Consider the following 23,204-nt stretch of genomic DNA (forward strand, 5'->3'; position numbering starts at 1 on the left):
TGGCCCTCCCAGGTCTCTCTGCTTCCTCGGCCCTGCCTGGCCCTCCCAGGTCTCTCTGCTTCCTCAGCCCTGCCTGGCCCTCCCAGGTCTCTCTGCTTCCTCGGCCCTGCCTGGCCCTCCCAGGTCTCTCTGCTTCCTCGGCCCTGGCCCTCCCAGGTCTCTCTGCTTCCTCGTTCCTGGCCCTCCCAGGTCTCTCTGCTTCCTCGGCCCTGGGCCTCCTAGGTCTCTCTGCTTCCTCAGCCCTGGCCCTCCCAGGTCTCTCTGCTTCCTCGGCCCTGCCTGGCCCTCCCAGATCTCTCTGCTTCCTCGGCCCTGCCTGGCCCTCCCAGGTCTCTCTGCTTCCTCGGCCCTGCCTGGCCCTCCCAGGTCTCTCTGCTTCCTCAGCCCTGCCTGGCCCTCCCAGGTCTCTCTGCTTCCTCGGCCCTGGCCATCCCAGGTCTCTCTGCTTCCTCGGCCCTGGCCATCCCAGGTCTCTCTGCTTCCTCGGCCCTTCCTGGCCCTCCCAGGTCTCTCTGCTTCCTCGACCCTGGCCATCCCAGGTCTCTCTGCTTCCTCGGCCCTGCCTGGCCCTCCCAGGTCTCTCTGCTTCCTCGTTCCTGGCCCTCCCAGGTCTCTCTGCTTCCTCGGCCCTGGCCCTCCCAGGTCTCTCTGCTTCCTCAGCCCTGGCCCTCCCAGGTCTCTCTGCTTCCTCAGCCCTGGCCCTCCCAGGTCTCTCTGCTTCCTCAGCCCTGGCCCTCCCAAGTCTCTCTGCTTCCTCAGCCCTGCCAGGCCCTCCCAGGTCTCTCTGCTTCCTCGGCCCTGGCCATCCCAGGTCTCTCTGCTTCCTCGGCCCTGGCCATCCCAGGTCTCTCTGCTTCCTCGGCCCTTCCTGGCCCTCCCAGGTCTCTCTGCTTCCTCGACCCTGGCCATCCCAGGTCTCTCTGCTTCCTCGGCCCTGCCTGGCCCTCCCAGGTCTCTCTGCTTCCTCGTTCCTGGCCCTCCCAGGTCTCTCTGCTTCCTCGGCCCTGGCCCTCCCAGGTCTCTCTGCTTCCTCAGCCCTGGCCCTCCCAGGTCTCTCTGCTTTCTCAGCCCTGGCCCTCCCAGGTCTCTCTGCTTCCTCAGCCCTGGCCCTCCCAAGTCTCTCTGCTTCCTCAGCCCTACCTGGCCCTCCCAGGTCTCTCTGCTTCCTCAGCCCTGCCTGGCCCTCCCAGGTCCCTGCTTCCTCAGCCCTGCCTGGCCCTCCCAGGTCCCTGCTTCCTCAGCCCTGCCTGGCCCTCCCAGGTCCCTGCTTCCTCAGCTCTGGCCCTCCCATTGTGCAGTGCTCCTTCAGCACCATGCTCCTCTGCAAAGTTATGCTCCTTTATTTACAGCTGTTAGGCAGATGTGTCTGACAAGAAGACAAAACAAAACCAAAGATTAGAAACAGCAAAAATGAGGGAGACATTTACGAACAATAGAACAGGTGACACCGAGGAAGTTAGACACATTCAATGTGATAAGGGCAGGCATGGAAGCGAGCTTAAACAGGGCTTAAAGCAGAGCGATATTGATAGATAATGGAGTTGAGTAGGAGAGACGCAGGGACAGAGAGACAGGTAGCAGGAGTTGGCCATTCATCCATCCAATATGTGCCGCCACTTAATAAGATAGTGACTGATGTGATTGTAAACTCACCCTTACAATTCTGTGCGCTCCCAGAGTTTCCATCTCTGATTTAAACTATTCAGATGTTATACTTCCACTGCCCTTTACAAAAGAGAATTCCAAAGACCGCCATTTTCTAAGAGAAAAACAATCACCTCATCTCTATCTTAAATGGGTGACCCCTAGAGAGAGCTAAGATCAAGAAAGATACCACAATAGTGGAAACTTTCCCTGTGCCAGATGCTTGGACTGATTGTCATTTGCCTATTTGAAGAGCCTAGAACATTTGCGAAGGAATTTTCCACTGGCTATCTGATTGGAGAGATTCTGAACAAGCACCAACTTCAAGAGGATTTTGATCAGTTCTCCCAGGGCAGGTGAGAAAATTTTCAGTCTAACAGAAAGTTAAATAAATCTAAATCACACTGTAGAAACTGAAAATTTTGAACTCATGCGCTGGTACCCCAATTTGGATACCGTTAGTTTTGGCAGGGGGCGGGGTGGAGGAATCGTTCAGCTTCATTATCACCAGCATGTGTCATTAAATTTGTTAACTTAGCAGCGGCAGTACAATTCAATATATGATAATATAGAAAGAAAAAAATGAATAAATCTATTACAGTAAGTATATATATTTTTATTCATTAATTGAATTGACGTTAATACTTACATCTTTCATATACAGGAGTAAAAATCTTTACGTTATGTCTCCATCTAGATGGGTAATGTGCAATTATAGTAATTTATAATAAATATTATGTACAACAGGATAGTCAATATAACACAGATATACAGTGGCATTAGCATGAATTAATCAGTCTGATGGCCTGATGGAAGAAGCTGTCCCGGAGCCTGTTGGTCCTGGTTTTTATCCTGCGGTACTGTTTCCCGGATGAGTAACGTTGTACACTGAGGGACAGAGGAAAGGGTGACATTGTTCAGTGAGGGACAGAGGGGAGAGTGATGTTGTTCAGAGAGGACAGAGGTGAGAGTAGCGTTGTTCAGTGAGGACAGAGAGGAGAGTAATGTTGTTCAGTGAGGACAGAGAGGAGAGTGACTATTGTTCAGTTAGTGACAGGGGAGAGTAACATTGTTCAGTGAGGACAGAGGGAGAGTAACGTTGTTCAGTGAGCAACAGAGAGGAGAGTGATGTTGTTCACTGAGGGACGGAGGGAGAATAACGTTCAGTGAGGACAGAGGGGAGAGTGACATTGTTCAGTGATGGACAGAGGGGAGAGTAACGTTCAGTGAGGACAGAGGGGAAAGTAACGTTGTTCAGTGAGGGACAGGAAAGAGTGACATTGTTCAGTGAGGGACAGGAAAGAGTGACATTGTTCAGTGAGGGACAGGGGAGAGTGATGTTGTTCAGTGAGGGACAGAGGGAGAGTAACGTTCAGTGAGGACAGGGGAAAGTAACGTTGTTCAGTGAGGGACAGGAAAGAGGGACATTGTTCAGTGAGGGACAGGGGAGAGTGATGTTGTTCAGTGAGGGACAGAGGGAGAGTAACGTTCAGTGAGGACAGAGGGGAAAGTAATGTTGTTCAGTGAGGGACAGGAAAGAGTGACATTGTTCAGTGAGGGACAGGGGAGAGTGATGTTGTTCAATGAGGGACAGGGGAGAGTGATGTTGTTCAGTGAGGGACAGAGGGGAGAGTAATGTTCAGTGATGGACAGAGGGAGAGTAACGTTCAGTGAGGGACAGAGGAGAGTAACGTTGTTCAGTGAGGACAGAGGGGAGAGTGACTATTGTTCACAGTGGGACAGAGGGGAGAGTGACATTGTTCAGTGAGGGACAGAGGGAGAGTAACGTTCAGTGAGGACAGAGGGGAGAGTGACTATTGTTCACAGTGGGACAGAGGGGAGAGCGACATTGTTCAGTGAGGGACAGAGGGAGAGTAACGTTGTTCAGTGAGAGACAGAGGGGAGAGTGACATTGTTCCGTGAGGGACAGAGGGGAGAGTGACCTTGTTCACTGAGGGACGGAGAGTAACGTTCAGTGAGGACAGAGGGGAGAGTGACATTGTTCAGTGAGGGACAGAGGGAGAGTAACGTTCAGTGAGGACAGAGGGGAGAGTGACTATTGTTCACAGTGGGACAGAGGGGAGAGCGACATTGTTCAGTGAGGGACAGAGGGAGAGTAACGTTGTTCAGTGAGAGACAGAGGGGAGAGTGACATTGTTCCGTGAGGGACAGAGGGGAGAGTGACCTTGTTCACTGAGGGACGGAGGGAGAGTAACGTTCAGTGAGGACAGAGGGGAGAGTGACGTTGTTCAGTGAGGGACAGAGGGAGAGTAACATTGGTCAGTGAGGGACAGAAAAGAGTGACATTGTTCAGTGAGGGACAGAGGGAGAGTAACATTGTTCAGTGAGAGACAGAGGGGAGAGTGACATTGTTCCGTGAGGGATAGAGGGAGAGTAACATTGTTCAGTGAGGACAGAGGGGAGAGTAACTTTGTTCTGTGAGGACAGAGGGGAGAGTAACATTCACTGTGGGACAGAGGGGAGAGGGACTATTATTCACTGTGGGACAGAGGGCGAGTAACTTTGTTTTGTGAGGGACAGAGGGGAGAGAAATGTTATTCAGTGAGGGACAGAGGGGAGAGTAACATTGTTCAGTGAGGGACAGAGGGGAGAGTAATGTTCTGTGAGGGACAGGGGAGAGTAATGTTGTTCAAAGAGGGACAGAGGGAAGAGTGACGTTGTTCAGTGAGGGATAGAGGGGAGAGTGACATTGTTCCGTGAGGGATAGTGGGAGAGTAACATTGTTCAGTGAGGACAGAGGGGAGAGTAACTTTGTTCTGTGAGGACAGAGGGGAGAGTAACATTCACTGTGGGACAGAGGGGAGAGGGACTATTATTCACTGTGGGACAGAGGGCGAGTAACTTTGTTTTGTGAGAGACAGAGGGGAGAGAAATGTTATTCAGTGAGGGACAGAGGGGAGAGTAATGTTCTGTGAGGGACAGGGGAGAGTAATGTTGTTCAAAGAGGGACAGAGGGAAGAGTGACGTTCAGTGAGGGATAGGGGAGAGTGATGTGGGTTTATTGGGACATAATGGGGTGTGAAGTGGGTTCAGTGGGGGCAGAGTGGAGAGTGATATTGGTTTACTGAGTGATAGAGGGGAGTTTGAAGTGTGTTCTCTGAAGGGAGTGTGATGTCGTTCACTGAGGGATAGAAGGCTGAGCATTGTGTATTCAGTTTGGGACAGGGTTACAGTGATGAGGGTTCAATGACGTACAGAGGGGTGAGTGACATGGGTTCAGTCAGGAACAGGGGAGAGTGAGACTGGTTCACTGAGGGACGGGGAGAGTGATGTATGTTCACTGAGGGATGCAGGAGAGTTTCATAGTTTCACTGAGGGTCGGGGAGAATGATGTTCACTGAGTGGCAGGTGAGATTGACGTGGGTTCAGTGAGGGATGGGAGTGTGACGTGGGTTCACTGAGGGTCAGAGGGATCAGCGATGTAGGTTCAGTGAGGGGTAGAGGTGTGCCATGTGGAGATTTGTCGATTTGGAAGCAAGAATGAAAGGTATTGAGTGTTTATGTAGATGGACTCCCAATGGGTAAAAGAGGTGAAACGTTTAGGTAGGTGGACACCCAATCAATTAAGGGGATGAACATTTAGGTTGATAAACACTTAATAATTAAGAGTTGTAGGTTTGCTGTGAGTGGTGGGGATTATGCAGTTGAGGTTACAACTGGATCAGCTCTACTGAAATAGTGGAGTAGATTTGCAGGGCCAAGTGGCCTAACTGAGATGTTTGTAATAGATTTCTGGCATTTCAGGGAATTGGGTTGTCATTGTTCTTGAAGATAATTTGAACTTGTTTCCTTAGGGATGTGGTTTCCTTGCCCTGTGACAACCCACCTTGTGGTTTATGGTTTGAATTCATCCTTGAGCAGGTTGAAGGCAGCTAATGATTCCCAGTTGTTGACTGGAGGGGTCGATTTCAATGAGATCTGGTTTCTCAGTATTTTGGACCCTAATGGTTTTAACGTAGCAATGCTAATCATTGTACAGCTCCACTGAAAGCTCTTCCAATACAGCTACAATGCCAGGCTTACCTGAAGTGATCATAGACAGTGCATGATGTAACCCAGTGGCAACTAGCCCTCTGCACAGTAAGCTCTCCTTCTCTCCACAGAAATGCAGTTTCTCAGCTCAATAACTTCCAGCGTCTATTACCCACGCTGCAGCTGTTGGGGGTGATGTTCAGTGACAATGTGGTGAAGGCACTCATTGAAGAGCAGCACGGAGTGGCCACACGCCTCCTGTATCAGATTTACATTGCACTCCGCAGGAAAGAGAAGGCCCAGCTCTCAAAAATGGCGATGGAAACCATGAGACCACCTGCAGCGGCCAAACTTGCAAGCATCAGCGCTGAGATGTACAAAGAGGTAAATGGGAGCAATGTGGCAACCAAGGGCAATTTGGCATAGGAGTGTTAAGGGGAGCCGGAGAGGAGTCAGAGGGACGGGAGAAGATATGCCAATACTGCCTTCAATGTTGTCCTAGGCTTACTTTCCATGGAGGGTCTGCAGTGAAGTTTCATCAGACCAGGATTTGCTGTATTTGAAGAGATGGAATTGAGTCACAGAACACCACTAGTCATGGACCTGCAGCCCGAACAAGACCCATCAACCACTACCCTCTGTCTTCAATGGGCAAGCCAATTCTGATTTCAAATAACCAAGTCATGGTTATGCTATGCATCTTAACCTGATGGATGTGCCTCCCATGAGGCACCTTGTCAAATGCCTTACTAAAGTCCATGTAGACAACATCCACAACTCTACCTTCATCAATCATCCTCGTCACCTTATCAAAAAACCCAATTAAATTAGAAAGACATGACTAGCCCAGATTGTCCCTAATTAGACCATGTTTTTCCAAGTACTTGAATCTTAACCCTAAAAATCCTCTCCTATAGTTTCCATAGCATTGACATAAGACATGTCAGTATGTAGTTTGTAGGATTAAACTTATTTCCCTTCTTGAACGAGGAACAGCATCACCTACCTGCCGATCATCTGGGGCCTCGTCTGTGGGCAGAGAGAAGGTCTGAGCAATCTCATCTCTCGTCTCAATACCTTGGGGTGTATCCCATCAGACCCTGGAGACTTATCCACCTTAACGGTTCTTTAGAAGACTCACTGCCTCTATCTTTATCTCAAAATGCCCTAACTATTTTCCACATCCTTCTCCTTGCTAAACACTGACTCAAAGTATTCACCCGTCTCCTCTGCCTCCAAGTATGATCACTCCTCTCTACTTAAAGGACAGAAAAGGACAATTGGCTTGAAATGTCAACTGTTCCTTTCCCTCTCAGATACTGCCTAACCTGCTGTGTTCCTCCAGCTTCTTGTTTGATGCTGTACTGTTACTAGGAGTATTTTTGTGTTTTCTTCCACGATTGATCTACAATAATTACTTAGAACTATTGTCATTTCTTACTTACCATTACTCTCCATTGAGGGTCTGTTGTTTCCTTTGTCTGCTCACTTAGACTCATAGAGTCATGGAACCCTGCAGCACAGAACCAGGCCACTGAGCCCATTTGTTCTGTGCCAAACCATTAATCTGCCTGGTCCCAACCTGTATTGTCTTCCAGATCCCTCTGGCCCATGGACTTTCCCAAATTTCTCTTCAATGTTGAATTCAACCCTGCTCCACCCCTTACGCTGGCAGCTCATTCCACACTTTCACCACCCTCTGAATGAAGATATTCTCCTTAAATGTTTCACCTTTCACCCTTAACCTCCAGTTATGGTATCACCCAATCTCAGTGGAAAGAGCCTATCTATATCCCTTGTAATTTTGTGTACCTCTATTAAAGTTGAATTCTATTACCTCTATTAAATCTCCTCTCATTCTTCTACATTCTCAGGAATAAAGTTCTAACCTGTTCAACCTTTCCCGGAAACATCCTTGTAAATTTTATTTGCACTTTTACAATACTTCCTTTATATAAATCTGGCAGTTACACTGTCTTCTTTGATATGATTTCCAGTATACTTTATACTCAACTTTCCCCACTCTTTTTTTACACAGCCATCCCATGACAGGAAAATAAATAAAACTTAGAGACAGAAGGAAGTTCTAATTTAAATTAAATTAACATACAACCAAAATTGATCCCATGCGTCTCGCACTTTTCCCTCACTGTTAATTCTTCCCAACATGTTTTCATATGATGAAATCTTAATCATTTCCTCAGTCCATCCCTTCACAGTGGGACATCTGGGTTTTTTTCCAGTTTTGCAGTATAATTAGAAACATAAAAACATAGAAAATAGGTGCAGGAGTAGGCCATTCGGCCCTTCGAGCCTGCCCCGCCATTCAGTATGATCATGGCTGATCATCCAACTCAGAACCCTGTACCAGCCTTCCCCGCATACCCCCTGATCCCTTTAGCCACAAGGGCCATATCTAACTCCCTCTTAAATATAGCCAATGAACTGGCCTCAACTGTTTCCTGTGGCAGAGAATTCCACAGATTCACCACTCTCTGTGTGAAGAAGTTTTTCCTAATCTCGGTCCTAAAAGGCTTCCCCTTTATCCTCAAACTATGACCCCTCATTCTGGACTTCCCCAACATTGGGAACAATCTTCCTGCATCTAACCTGTCCAATTCCTTTAGGATATTATATGTTTCAATAAGATCCCCCCTCAATCTTCTAAATTCCAACGAGTATAAGCCTAGTCAATCCAGTGTTTCATCATATGAAAGTCCTGCCATCCCAGGAATCAATCTGGTGAACCTTCTTTGTACTCCCTCTATGGCAAGGATGTCTTTCCTCAGATTAGGGTACCAAAACTGCACACAATACTCCAGGTGTGGTCTCACCAAGGCCTTGTACAACTGCAGTAGTACCTCCCTGCTCCTGTACTGGAATCAAATAATACTCGAATAATTCTTGCAGCTGTGATGAGACCCACCTGTAAAATAGTAAATTTGTCATTGTTTACATTAGATGTCATTGTCCTATCACCCAGGGGACAAAGCCGTGGGCACAAGGGCAGTGTGGAACCCGACCAACTCCCCAACAGATCAAGAACTCTACACCAAAATGGACGAACCATGGACCACTCCCAAATCATGTGAAAATATGTTGTTTGCGTTGAAAATATGTGCCCACCTCATTTTTACATTTTCAGCATGAATTATTATCAACAATCCCCATTTTGTAGTCTAGTTGGTGTCCAATAATATCTGTGTACTATCTTATACTGAATAAATTCCCTTCTCGCTTCCGTATTATGTCTACCCACGTTTGATAAAATATTTAACCACTCATTATCTTCAATATTGCTTCCAAGATCCTTTTGCCATGCTGCTTTGAGATTGTTACATGATTCACCCACAGAGTGCTTGAACATTTTATAAAACACTGACACTTTATGAGCTTCCTGTGGTAATGTAAAGTATTCAGTTAAAGAGTTACTTTGTGGGTCACCGTTCTTAAATATGCTACTAATGCAATGTCTTATTTGTAAATACTTCCAAAAATTCCCTTTATCTACAAAGTTATGTTCCCTCTGCAAATCCACATATGACATAAAAATCCCATTCACAGAGATCACCTACTGTATTTACACCTTTAATCTTCCATTCTGTCCAGGACACCATTCTTTTCTCAATGCATATCTCAGGGTTATTCCAGAGTGAGGAGTATAACTGGTTTAAATGTGACATTCTACAATACAGGCTTTATGAATTGTAATCCACACACTCCTTGAGTGAAATAGTGTAGGATTTAGATTAGTCTGCTTTTCCACATGTTGTGAGAGGATGTTAAGGGGTGCAGCCAGGCTCCGTTCTATAATTACCCAATCTAAATCAAAATCAGCCCTTCTTGGTACCTAAAATTTGGTTCACCTTGTTAAGAAAGTCTGGGTCTTCCTTATTAGGTGCATATATGTTACAAAGTACTACTTTCACCCCATTAATAAGTGCATCTATATAAATTATCCTGCCTTCCTTGTCTTTAAATTCCCCAAGCAATACAAAACTAAGTTTTCTGTTAACTAAGATCATTGTCCCATTTTGTTTGCTATTAAATGATGAATAGAATACCTGGCCTACCCAATCCCTTCTAAATTTCAGTGCTTCAACATCTTTAAAATGTGTTTCCTGGACAAATGCAACAACTTTCCCCAGTCTTTACAATTTTTATTCAAGTCTACAAGAGGAGAGACAGTACTTGATCTGATATTGGGAAATGAACCTGGTCAGGCGTCAGATCTCTCAGTGGCAGAGCATTTTGGAGTTAGTGATCATAATTCTATCTCCTTTACAATAGCATTGGAGAGAGATAGGAACAGACAAGTTAGAAAAGCGTTTAATTGGAGTAAGGAGAATTATGAGGCTATCAGGGAGGAACTTGGAAGCTTAAATTGGGAACAGATGTTCTCAGGGAAAGGTACGGAAGAAATGTGGCAAATGTTCAGGGGATATTTGTGTGGAGTTCTGCATAGGTACGTTCCAATGAGACAGGGAAGTTATGGTAGGGTACAGGAACCGTGGTGTATAAAGGCTGTAGTAAATCCAGTCAAGAAGAAAAGAAAACCTTACAAAAGGTTCAGAGAGCTAGGTAATGTTAGAGATCTAGAAGATTATACGGCTAATAGGAAGGAGTTTAAGAAGAAATTAGGAGAGCCAGAAGGGGCCATGAGAAGGCCTTGGTGGGCAGGATTAAGGAAAAAATAGGACCTATCAAGTGTGACAGTGGGAAAGTGTGTATGGAACCGGAGGAAATAGCAGCAGTACTTCATGAATACTTTACTTAAGTATTCACTACAGAAAAGGATCTTGGTGATTGTAGTGATGACTTGCAGCAGACTGAAAAGCTTGAGCATGTAGATATTAAGAAAGATGATGTGCTGGAGCTTTTGCAAAGCATCAAGTTGGATAAGTCGCCGGGACCAGATGAGATGTACCCCAGGCTACTGTGGGAAGCAAGAGAGGAGATTGTTGAGCCTCTGACGATGATCTTTGCATCATCAATGGGGACGGGGGAGGTTCCGGAGGATTGGAGGGTTGCGGATGTTGTTCCCTTATTCAAGAAATGGAGTTGAGATAGCCCAGGAAATTATAGACCAGTGAGTCTTACTTCAGTGGTTGGTAAGTTGATGGAGAAGATCCTGAGAGGCAGGATTTATGAACATTTGGAGAGGTATAATATGATTAGGAATAATCAGCATGGCTTTGTCAAGGGCAGGTCGTGCCTTACAAGCCTGATTGAACTTTTTGAGAATGTGACTAAACACATTGATGAAGGAAGAGCAATAGATGTAGTGTATATGGATTTCATCAAGGCATTTGATAAGGTACCCCATGCAAGGCTTATTGAGAAAGTAAGGAGGCATGGGATCCAAGGGGACATTGCTTTGTGGATCCAGAACCGGTTTGCCTACAGAAGACAGAGTGATTGTAGACGGGTCGTATTCTGCATGGAGGTCGGTGACCAGTGGTATGCCTCAGGGATCTGTTCTGGGACCCCTACTCTTTGTGATTTTTATAAATGACCTGGATGAGGTAGTGGAAGGATAGGTTAGTAAGTTTGCTGATGACACAAAGGTGGGAGGTGTTGTGAATAGGGTGGAGGGCCCTCAGAGGTTACAGCAGGACATTGATGGAATGCAAAACTGGGCTGAAAACTGGCAGATGGTGTTCAACCCAGATAAGTGTGAGGTGGTTCATTTAGGTAGATCAAATATGATGGCAGAATATAGTATTAATGGTAAGACTCTTGGCAGTGTGGAGGATCAGAGTGATCTTGGGGTCCGGGTCTGTGGTTAAGAAGGCATACAGTGTTTTGGCCATCAATCATGGAATTGAATTTAGGAGCCGAGGGGTAATGTTGCAGCTATATAAGACACTGGTCAGACCCCACTTGGAGTACTGTGCTCAGTTCTGGTTGCCTCACTACAGGCAGGATGTGGAAACCATAGAAAGGGTGCAGAGGAGATTTACAAGGATGTTGCCTGGATTGGGGGGGCATGCCTTATGAAGACAGGTTGAGTGAACATGGCCTTTTCTCCTTTGAGCGACGGAGGATGAGAGGTGACCTGATAGAGGTGTATAAGATGATGAGAGGCATTGATCGTGTGGATAGTCAGAGGCTTTTTCCCAGGACTGAAATGGCTGCCCAAAGAGGGCACGGGTTTAAGGTGCTTGGGTGTAGGTACAGAGGAGATGTCAGGGGTAAGTTTTTTATGCAGAGAGTGGTGAGTGCGTGGAATGTGCTGCCGGCAACGGTGGCGTAGGCGGATACGATAGGGTCTTTTAAGAGGCTTTTGGATAGGTACATGGAGCTTAGAAAAATTGAGGGCTTTGGATAACTCTAGTAATTTCTAAGGTAGGGACATGTTCGGCACAACTTTGTGGGCCAAAGGGCCTGTCTTATGCTCTAGATTTTCTATGTTTCTATGTTTTCTCTGGTTTCTGAAATAATTACTAATATTTATCACCGATCTTTACAACATGGTTGCTTTTCCTTTCAATATACTATCCTCACTACCTAAAAGTGCTCCTCACGGCACTCGCCTCAAATAGCCTCTGACAACCAAGTCCAACTCCTGGCCTTCTCGTGTGGCTTAGCCTCTAAGCCCGGCGGAACTGTTTCTACTGACAGGAGAAGGGACAAAGGTGGGTCCTAGCGCCTTAAAACCAGTGCTTCAGGTAGATGGAGCTCGTCAGCCTGGGAAGGCAGTCCATCTAAGAGAGGGAAAAAACTGATTTCAAACCTCTGCTTCCTTGCGGCCATACCCACACATGGGAAAGGCTTCGGGAGTAAACCCTGAGGACAAATCCGGAGCTGGAGTCCCTCAGGCAGTCTGACGTTGCCTTCAACCTCGCTTTGGCAACTCCTGCGACGACACTGGTGCCAAGCTGTATCGGCCATTGCCTTTCCCTTGGACAACTTCAGTGTTGTGGAGAGGGGAGACTTGCTGCTTGGGCAACTGTTGGTCTTCCATACAACCTTGCCCAGGCCTGCGCCCTGGAAAGGACACTCCAGACTTTCCAGGTGCAGATCCATGGTCTTGCGAGACTAACGGATGCCACCACATATCATCCTTACCTTCTTGGTCCATCTTTCTCATGGAGCCTGTCTTCATAAAAATGCTTACATCTTTAGCTGAGTTTATGAACTATTTCCTCCCATCCCTGTACCATTGGAATTGCCTTTTTAAAAATTTATGATAATAGTTTTGGGCCCAAGTGTCTACCCTCTGGCTGAATTTTAAATTCTACCATGATATGATCTCATTTTTTCCCAAGGGATTCTTTACCATAAGGCCATGAGTTAATTCTGTCTTCAAGATTCGAAGGTTCAAAGGTACATTTATTGACAAAGTATGCATCTACAATATAACTCTGATACCTTCTACTCCAGATAGCCATTAAATACAGAAGTACTGTGGGTGTTGATGAAAGAAAAATCATCACCTTCCCCCTGACATGAAAAAGAAAAGAAACAAAACTTGCAGACCCCAAAATACCCCTCCCCCCGCAACAAAAAATAGCCACAATAACAATCATTGAGTCCCTATGCATAACAATCCCGACCTCCTCACTCACAGAAAAAAAACAATATAAAGTACAGTTCAATAATCACATAAATCTCAGAATATTGGGAACATCTTTTCATCTGTGTACGAGGGGAGCAGCCACAGGAGCTCAGTCCTTCGTAAGGAGTAACCGCTGACCTAGGCTAAGCATGCTGATCGGCTGCTGACCATCTCTGTTGGGAGCCATTGCCGACCCTCTCCGCATTCACCTTGACACTTCAATCTTCCTTGTCGCCTCAAGATGGAGTTGTTCGTGACCTCATGCCTCGTCTCTGGTCTTTTCCACAAGCCAGCTTGTGTTCTCGGACCTTTTCAGCCCCTCGTCTCTAATCTCCACGAGGAAGCTCTCCTGACACAGCACCCTCAATCGAGTTCCAGTCAGTACATCACAGGCTCCAACAGTTTCCATAACACAAACAAGACAAAAAGAACAAGCAGAAAGTGTAGAAAATGTAAAATAATTGAATAGATTTGCTCTCTACAAGCTGTTGCCCAAGGAATCATTGTTCGCTGGCACCATCTTGACCATAAAGTGTCTGAAGTCAATGATTCTTCATGAGTTTGTTGTGCCCCTGCATAGACTTTCGTCAGGTCACGCGTCTGAGTGCTACTGGTACCATGTAACCCAGTATTACCTGTTGCATGGTCGGGTGGTCGGCGACTAAACCGGCTCCCCTACCAGACTTGCCTGCTGTGGAGGGTGGCTAGACACCCTGCAAGACGAAAAATAAGACCTGTCAAAGGGTGGATGAACCCTCTCATAGGGTCAACGGCCATCTAGCAACACGTGCCATGAAGCGCAGAAAGGGCATCCCTTACATCGAAACTTGGTCTGGCCATTCACTGCAATGGAAATTCTCCCAGCTGTCTTGGACCCTACCATGCCGCTGGATCTGGGAGGGGATGTCGAGAGGGTGGGTCTGTACCCCCTACTCACCTAAAATCCATTCATGCACAGGCTGTTCCTTTCTGAGGAGTGGGGTCAACCCCACTAACTGACTGAAAAGAACCATCGTCCTATAGGATGGATAGCCAGAGAGAGAGAGTTTCTGACTGTTCTATGGCTCCCACACCATGTCAGATCTAAAACAGTCTGTTTCCAGATTGGGTCCTCACTACATTGCTCTAAGAAACCTTTCTGATTCCATTTGGTGAAATTATACTCAAGGCTACCATGGCAATTGGATTTGTCCAGATTCAGTCATGACTAATGTTGTCTTGGTTGTTGGGGTGGTGGTGTCTTCACAGTTTGTAGCATTTAGGGAGGCGTCTCACCATCCCAAGGACACCTAGGTGATGGGCACTGCTCGCAATTCCAGAAACAATATTGAATGATGAGCTGCTCTGGTGCACCATTGCTGACTGAATTTTCCTTGTCTTCCAGCGTATGAAGTCAATGATTCCTCGTGAGATTGATATGGCCCTGCAAAGAGTTTCTGACCGCTACATTGCTAAAGGCAAGGAGGTTGAGGAGGAGGCAGCCCTTAAGGATGAACAGGAGCTGCAGAAGCAACAGAGCATCCAGGAAGAGCAGCAGACCCAACACTTGGAAATGGTGGATATCCACAGGAAATTGCAATTTGCCTGACCCGGAAAGAGCCAGTACTGGGAAATAGAGAGAACGGAGAAAAAATAGCAGGGGATTGAGAAATGGAATGGACTGGAAAAGAGTTGGCATTGAGACTGGGGTAGATCGAAGGCTGAGAAAAGCACGAGGCTGGATTAGAGCATGCATTAACATGGTACAAGGCTGGGGGAGAGCAGGACGCTGGGTTTGGGAAGGGACTGGGAGTGGCATGAGATGGGAGCAGAGCATGGATTGAATGGTGTACAAGAGGGAAACATCTGGGAGTGGGATAAAGATCAACAAATGGGGTGTGAGAGATTAGCAGATATTAAAGCACTGAAGCACTTGTGCTCTCATGCAAGCTGCATTGTTCCTGTTCACTCCCCTGATGAGCCTTCTCTTACTCTGCTTGTTTCAGCTACATAAAGCAAAGAGGCAGAACAAAGAGTTGATGGAAAAAGTGCAGGGATCAATCATCCCTGTCTCCAAAAAGATGCCACGTGAAATGGAGAACACCAGCTTGAAACGCAAGCAAGAGCTGAGAAAGAAAGAAGCTGAGGTGGGGTATTGTTGCAATAAAAACTGATGCGAGGTCATTGACCTGAAACAATAATCCCCACAGATGTTGCCTGACTTGCTAAGTGTCTGTAGCATTTCTATTTTATTACTATATTTACATGAGCAGAGGCCGTTGAAAACTGCTGTTTGCAGATGGTGGAGCTGTGTTATGTGGTGAGGTTTTAAGGCTGAGAATAGACTGGGGAGATGCAGGATAATAGTTGAAGGTCAGAAGGTTAGGGTGATAGAGGAAGTGAACATGTATAGAGAGCTAGGGTGATGGGGGTAGGGAACATGAATACAGAGCTACGGTGATGGGTAGGGAACACAAATAGAGGGTAAGGTCAGAGAGCTACAGTGATAGGGGTAGGGAACACAAATAGAGAGCTACGGTGATAGGGGTAGGGAACACGTATAGAGGGCTAGGGTGATAAGGGTAGGGAACACGAATAGAGGGCTAGGGTGATAGAGGTAAGGAACATGAATAGGGAGCTAGGGTGAGAGGGGTAGGAACACGATTAGAGAGCAAGATCAGAGAACTACAGTGATGGGGTAGTGAACACGAATAGAGAGGAAGGTCAGAGGGTAGGGTGACAGGGGTAGTGAACACGTATAGAGATCTAGGGTGATGGGGTAGGGAACATGAATAGAAAGGAAGGGTGATAGAGGTAGGGAACATGAGTAGAGAGCTAGGGTGATAGGGGTAGGGAACATGAATAGAGGGCTAGGGTGATAGAGGTAAGGAATATGAATAGAGGGCTAGGGTGATAGGGGTTGGGAACATGAATAGGGAGCTAGGGTGATAGGGGTAGGGAACATGAATAGAGGGTTAGGGTGATAGGGGTAGGGAACATGAATAGGGAGCTAGGGTGATAGGGGTAGGGAACATGAATAGAGGGCTAGGGTGATAGAGGTAAGGAATATGAATAGAGGGCTGGGTGATAGGGGTAGGGAACATGAATAGGGAGCTAGGGTGATAGGGGTAGGGAACATGAATAGAGAGCTAGGGTGATAGGGGTAAGGAACATGAATAGAGGGCTAGGGTCATAGGGGTAGGGAACATGAATAGAGGGCTAATGTGATAGAGGTGGGGAACACGAATAGAGGGCTAATGTGATAGAGGTAGGGAACATGAATAGAGAGCTAGGGGAAAGAGACTGGAAGGGAGTACACATGACAGGGGAAAGTAGGATGGGTAATAATACTGTATGTGGAGCACTTGGGGACCAGGAGGTGCATCAGAACTATGGGGCAGAGGTTTTGGTTTAGGATTTATTGTTAATTAAGTAAAAGCCAAAAGTTTGTGTTGCCTTTGAAGTTGTTGTTGATGATGTTTAGGAGCCTGTAGCCTCAGGCTCTGACTATTGGTGCAAGGCTGGGATTTAGTTTCCATCCCAAAATGTGTCAAGAATTCCATCTCTCTGCTGGCTCGTGCTTTGTAAATGGTGGAAAAACCTTGGGTCATCAGGAGATTAATCACTCACTTTGGATCGCCAGTCTCTGACCTACTGTTGTATCCACAGTATTTGTGTGCCTGGTCTAACTGAGTTTCTCTCAGTGATGACACCAGGAACCTGATGCCGAGGACTTGCCATTGAATGTGAAGGGGAGGTAGTCAGGGTGGATAGGTAGGACCTGTGAAGGGGGGTGGGCTGGGGGGTGGCTGCAGGACTGTCCAAGTTGGCCAGTGAGTATGGGGTCTGTGATGGAGGGGAAGGTGTTATTTCGGGTCAGATGTTGAGGTGTAGGTCTAACTCCAGTTAGTGGAGGAATGAGGGACTGAGCTTGGTACCTGTGCACTGACTGTGCTATATGATTTCAGATGTTCAACAACGAGATTACAAAATTTGAGAAGATACTGAAGAACCTGACACCTGCTGGAGGTGAAGAGGAGAGTGAGAGGTAAGCACCAGAACTGAAAGAAGCAACACAAACTCAGCAGCTCACCCAACAAGTGGTGGGAGACGCTGTCCCAGCAATCATTCCAGACAAGGACACAGTGTAATGGACACACAGAAACAAACATACTTGTTTTCTTCAAATTCCAAAGTAAATTTATTATCAAAGTACCATATACAAACCTGAAATTCATTTTCTTGTGGGCATACTCAGTAAGTCCAAAAGGAATAATAACCATAATAGAAAGACAGCGTTCAACCAGTGTGCAAAAGACATCAAAGTGTGCAAATACAAAAACCAAGAAATAATAATAAATAATGTATATAGGCAATAAATATCGAGAACATGAGATGAAGAGTCCTTGAAAATGTGTTCAAAGCTTATGGGAACAGTTCAGTAATGGGGCAAGTGAAGTTGAGTGAGGTTATCCCCTCTGGTTCAGAAGCCTGATGGTTGAGGGGTAGTAGCTGTTCCTGAACCTGGCGGTGAGTCATGAAGCTTCTGTATCTTCCTGGTGGCAGCAGCGAGAAGAGAGCGTGTCCCGTTTGGTGGGGATCTTGATGATGGATGCTGCTTTCCAGTGACAAAGCTTTGTGTTGATGTGCTTACTGGTGGGGAGGGCTTTACCCATGATGGTTGTGCCGTACTTTTTCTCGAAGTTTTCGTTCAAGGGCTTTGGTGCAGCCAGTCATTACACATGAAAGCCATTTGACCCACTGGGGGTACATTGGATCTCAGATCCCATCAATCTCATTCCCAAGTTTACTTCCATGTGCACCAGGATTATGCAGTTAATTAACTTGCCCATTTGGGATGTGGCCAGGTGCTAGAGCTGAAGTCGCAAGGACGATGTGCAAACTCCACGAGACCGCAGGAGGTCAGGATTGAACCTGGTTCCCTGATGCTGTTAAACAGTAGCAATAATAGATTCACAGCTGTCCGTCCTGGAATGGTGACAGACACTGCCTATGGAGAGAGCCAGAGACAGTCCTGACAGGCGGCCCTCACGCTTACGGCAGTATCAGCCTGGCACGGTCCAGTGAAGGTTCACACACACTGCCCACAGAGAGACCAAGGGACAGTCCACCCAGGCGGTCCCTGATCCAGATCCAGGCACAATGGCATCTGACAGACCTACATGCTTCAGAATCAGGTTCAGTATCACTGGCAGATGTTGTGAGATTTGTTGCTTCATGGCAGCAGAACATTACAATACATAATTTTAAAAAGCTATAAATTACAATAAGAAATGGATACAAAAGTTAAATAATTAGTGTAAAAAGATAGCAAAAAAAAGTAGTGAGCTAGTGTACATGGGTCCATTGTCTACTCAAAAATCTGATGATGGAGAGGAAGAACTGTTTCTGAAACACTGAGTATTCAGGCTCCTGTACCACCTCCTTGATGGTAGCAATGAGAAGATGGCATATCCTGGTTCACTGTTGCAGATAATCAGAGTGTTAGACAAAGAAACTGGGTGTCTGGGACAGTCTGTTGGACAAATACCGACACTGAGCCTCTCTGACAGACAGATTAACTTGGAATCCCTGCAAATGATCTCAGTGTGGGATTGGAGTAGCTCGGTGTGTTAGCAGCAATGAATCTTAAAGGTGACTCAGGACAGGGATGTTTGCAGTTCCATAAGACCATAAGATATAGGAGCAGAAGTAGGCCATTCAGCCCATCGAGTCTGCTCTGCCATTCAGTTGCGGGCTGATCCAATTCTTCTAGTCATCCCCACTCCCCTGCTTTCTCCCCATACCCTTTGATGCCCCAGCTAATCAAGAACCTATCTATCTCTGCCTTAAATGTACCCAAAGACTTAGCCTCCACAGCTCGTGGCAACAAATTCCACAGATTTACCACCCTCTGACTGAAGTAATTTCTCCACGGCTCTGTTCTAAGTGGACATCTTTCAACCCTGAAGTCGTGCCCTCTTGTCCTAGAATCCCCTACTATGGGAAATAACTTTGCATATCTAATCTTTTCAAGCCTTTTAACATCTGGAATGTTTCTATGAGATCCCCCCTCATTCTCCTGAACACCAGGGAATACAGCCCAAGAGCTGCCAGACGTTTCTCATATGGTAACCCTTTCATTCCTGGAATCATTCTCGTGAATCTTCTCTGAACCTGCTCCAATGTCAGTATATCCATTCTAAAATAAGGAGCCCAAAACTGCACACAATACTCCGTGTGGTTTCATGAGTGCCTGATAGAGCTTCAACATAACATCCCTGCTCTTATATTCTATACCTCTAGAAATGAATGCCAACATTGCATTCATCTTCTGTACCACTGAAGTGTATGACCATACACTTTCCAACATTGTATTTCATTTGCCACTTCTTTGCCCATTTCCCTAAACTACCTAAGTCTCTCTGCAGACTGACTGTTTCCTCAACACTACCCGCTTCTCCACCTATCTTTGTATCATCGGCAAATTTAACCACAAATCCATTAATACCGTAGTCCAAATCATTGACGTACATCTCAAAAAGCAGCGGTCCCAACACCGACTCCTGTGGAACTCCACTAGTAACCGGCAGCCAGCCAGAACAGGATCCCTTTATTCCCACTCTCTGTTTTCTGCCTACCAGCCAATGCTCCACCCATGGGCTCCCCTGTAATTCCATGGGCTCTTATCTTGCTAAGCAGCTTCATGTGTGGCACCTTGTCAAAGGCCTTCTGAAAATCCATACACCACGTCTACTGCATCTCTTTTGTCTAGCCTGTTTATAATTTCCTCAAAGAATTGCAGTAGGTTAGTCAGGCAGGATTTTCCTTTCAGAAAACCATGCTGGCTTTGGCATATCTTGTCATTTTTTCTCCAGGTACTTCATAATCTTATCCCTAACAATCGATTCCAACAACTTCCCAACCACTGATTTCAAGCAAACAGGCCTGTAGTTTCCCTTTGTTGCCTCCCACCCTTCTTAAATAGCAGAGTAACACTTGCAATTTTCCAGTCATCCGATACAATGCCAGAATCTATCAATTCATGAAAGATCATTGTTAATGCCTCCACAATTTCTCCAGTTACTGCCTTCAGAACCCGAGGGTTCATTCCATCAGGTCCAGGAGATTTATCCACCCTCAGACCATTAAGCTTCCTGAGCACCTTCTCAGTCGTAATTTTCATTGCATGTACTTCACTTCCCTGACACTCTTGAATGTCCGGTATACTGCAGATGTCTTCCACGGTGAAAACTGACGCAAAATACGCATTCAGTTCCTCTGCATCTCTGCATCTCTCATTACAGTATCTCCAGCATCATTTTGTATTGGTCCTATATCTACCCTTGACTCTCTTTTACCCTTTATATACTTAAAAGTCTTGAACAAAACAAAAAGGAAATGGTTTCCAGTGGCGGGAAAGTGGAGAATCAGACAAAATAATTGCCAGTGGGTAGAGGTTGCTGTAGCTGGTGGAGGGGAATGGGAGAGGTTGCAAGCCCCAGAAGTGACAGTACTGGCAGATGTGAAATATTACGGACATGGACAAACACCTGAGCAGCTGGGTGGTGTGGGCTGTGGGGGAGAGGGATGCTAGGCCATTGCAAGAGGTGCGACACGTTGAGTAACAGATCCAAATTGATGTTCAGCAGCCTGAACCTGCCGGGCAGAGCTGGGCCCCCACACGTGCTCAGTAGCCCCTGCACCAGAGTGCAGGAGGGACAAAGCTTCATCGAGAACGTCCGCACTCGACTCAAGGAGGACAGGCGGGCTCGGAGGGAACGCGAGAAGAGGCGGCGCAGAGTCATGTTGGAGCTGTTGGAGGCACATGAGGCCCAGGAGGTGGGAGGAGTGAACAGAGACAAGCCTGGCACTAGACTATGGGGCAGAACAGGGGCAAAGGGAAGGGCAACTGGCCAATGAGGGGGTGAGGAAAGGAGGAGGAGGTGATGGAAAGGAATGAGTGAGGGTATGGAGTAGTTGGGATTGGGTAGGCTGGATGGGGGAGTGGAAGAATCAATGGAAGTGGGATAGTGAGTGGGTTGTAGGACAGGGTGAGCTGGGGAAGCTGACCTCCGCAAGGCAGTGAGCGGGTGGGACAGGGTGAGCTGGGGAAGCTGAGCACCCTGGGGTGGAATGGGAGTGAGTGGGACAGGGTGAGCTGAGTAAGCTGACCTCCGCGAGGCAGTGAGCAGGTGGGACAGGGTGAGCTGGGGAAGCTGAGCACCCTGAGGTGGAATGGGAGTGAGTGGGACAGGGTGAGCTGAGTAAGCTGACCTCCGCGAGGCAGTGAGCGGGTGGGACAGGGTGAGCTGGGGAAGCTGAGCACTGCGAGGCAGTGAGCGGGTGGGACAGGGTGAGCTGGGGAAGCTGAGCACTGCGAGGCAGTGAGCGGGTGGGACAGGGTGAGCTGGGGAAGCTGAACACCCTGGGGTGGAATGGGAGTGTGTGGGACAGGGTGTATGTTTCTACTCTGCTGCCCTGACGCTGTGCTCTGCCACCAGGAGGTGTACCGGGAGGAGGAACTGGTCAACAGGCTGATGCGACAGTCTCTGCAGGAGCGCCGGGTCACCGTGCAGCTCGTGCACGCTCGCCATGAGAAGCACGTCATGGAGCAGAACCGCTTTTTCCGCGAGAAGCAGTATGAGGAGCAGCGGCTGAAGGAGTTCCGGCAGGCACTGGACCGAGAGGAAGTACGTTGGATAGCCTCATCCTCCAAGCACCAGACAGTTCCCTGTCAGCAGTGGGACTGATGCCATCTCACGGGCAGGCTGCCAGGCCAGGTCCAATGGGCTGAGTGGCCTCATACATATTGTGGGTGGGAGGTGAGAAAAGGAACCCTCTCCAGTCTTAAACACTGCCAGGGACTGCAAACAGAGAACACAGGAAACACTCAGCACGTCAGGCGGCGCCTGTGGGGAGAGTTTCCATTCCGGGACTCTTGGTCAGAACTGGGAAAGAGAGAAACAATTCAGTTTTCATTGGAGAGAGGGTGGGGGTGAGTGGGTTGAGCGAAGGGACCTTGAATCAAAGAACTCTACACTTTTTTCTCTTTGCCCCCTCTCATGCACTTCTCCCCAACCCCCACATTGTCACCTGTCGTTGCTGCACTGGGATCTCCTGCTTCCTCTCCACAGATGTCTGATGACCATGTTCCTGCCCAGAGTCCGATTTGTAAGTGGTCTTTAGGTGGACGGATGCTGCCTGACCTGCTGAGAGTTTCCCGCCGATGGTGGTTGCCGCAATTGTAGTCACAACCTCTTCCCCACCCACCTACAGTGACCACCCTCCTTTACTTGCTTCTCCCCCTCGCTGATGTGTGTGTCTATGCGACTGCCCGCAGATTCTGGCGAGACAGGAGAGAGTGGAGCAGGGAGAGAGAATGGAGCAGGAACGGGAAGTGCATGAGCAGCTGATGGTGGAGAGGGCTGAGCGACGATACCGCAAATATTACCACCTGTGCCAGGAGGTGGTGACACATATCCTCGACCTGGTCACCAAGGTGGCTGAGTACAGAGAGCTCTGTGTTGGGTAGGTGAGCACACTGCACTCGGACAGGGGCAGCCTAATCCCTCAACCCCACTCCTCACCCATACTAATCCCTCAACCCCACTCCTCACCCATCCCAATCCCTCAATCCCTCACCCATCCTAATCCCTCAACCCCTCTCCTCTCTCCCATCCCAATCCCTCAACCCCCCCTCCCATCCCAATCCCTCAACCCCACTCCTCACCCATCCCAATCCCTCAACCCCACTCCTCACCCATCCGAATCCCTCAATCCCTCACCCATCCTAATCCCTCAACCCCCCTCCTCTCACCCATCCCAATCCCTCAACCCCACTCCTCACCCATCCCAATCCCTTAACCCCACTCCTCTCTCCCATCCCAATCCCTCAACCCCCCTCCTCTCACCCATTCTTCACTGTATCTCATTACTTTCATCTCACCCACACCACCCCACCAATCACCCCGACCCACCCCATCTTCCTCACCCATCCCTCCCATCTGACACATTTATCATCCTT

General features: G+C 47.6%; 1 protein-coding gene across 9 annotated transcripts in view; it reads left to right on the forward strand.

Annotated features, from left to right (window-relative positions):
• The window catches only part of spef2 (sperm flagellar 2), a 216,674-nt gene that overhangs the window by 22,228 nt on the left and 171,242 nt on the right, over positions 1-23,204 (forward strand). For all 9 annotated transcript variants that reach the window (XM_072257490.1, XM_072257494.1, XM_072257495.1 and 6 more), the window contains exons 2-9: positions 1,898-2,000; positions 5,769-6,021; positions 14,583-14,753; positions 15,184-15,324; positions 17,146-17,225; positions 20,827-21,019; positions 21,682-21,870; positions 22,521-22,708. In XM_072257490.1, coding sequence (XP_072113591.1) covers positions 1,898-2,000; positions 5,769-6,021; positions 14,583-14,753; positions 15,184-15,324; positions 17,146-17,225; positions 20,827-21,019; positions 21,682-21,870; positions 22,521-22,708 — 1,318 coding nt within the window. The remainder of the gene's footprint in view (positions 1-1,897; positions 2,001-5,768; positions 6,022-14,582; positions 14,754-15,183; positions 15,325-17,145; positions 17,226-20,826; positions 21,020-21,681; positions 21,871-22,520; positions 22,709-23,204) is intronic.

Source organism: Mobula birostris, chromosome 5 (assembly GCF_030028105.1).
Source record: "Mobula birostris isolate sMobBir1 chromosome 5, sMobBir1.hap1, whole genome shotgun sequence".
In the NCBI taxonomy this organism is placed as follows: Eukaryota; Metazoa; Chordata; class Chondrichthyes; order Myliobatiformes; family Myliobatidae; genus Mobula; species Mobula birostris.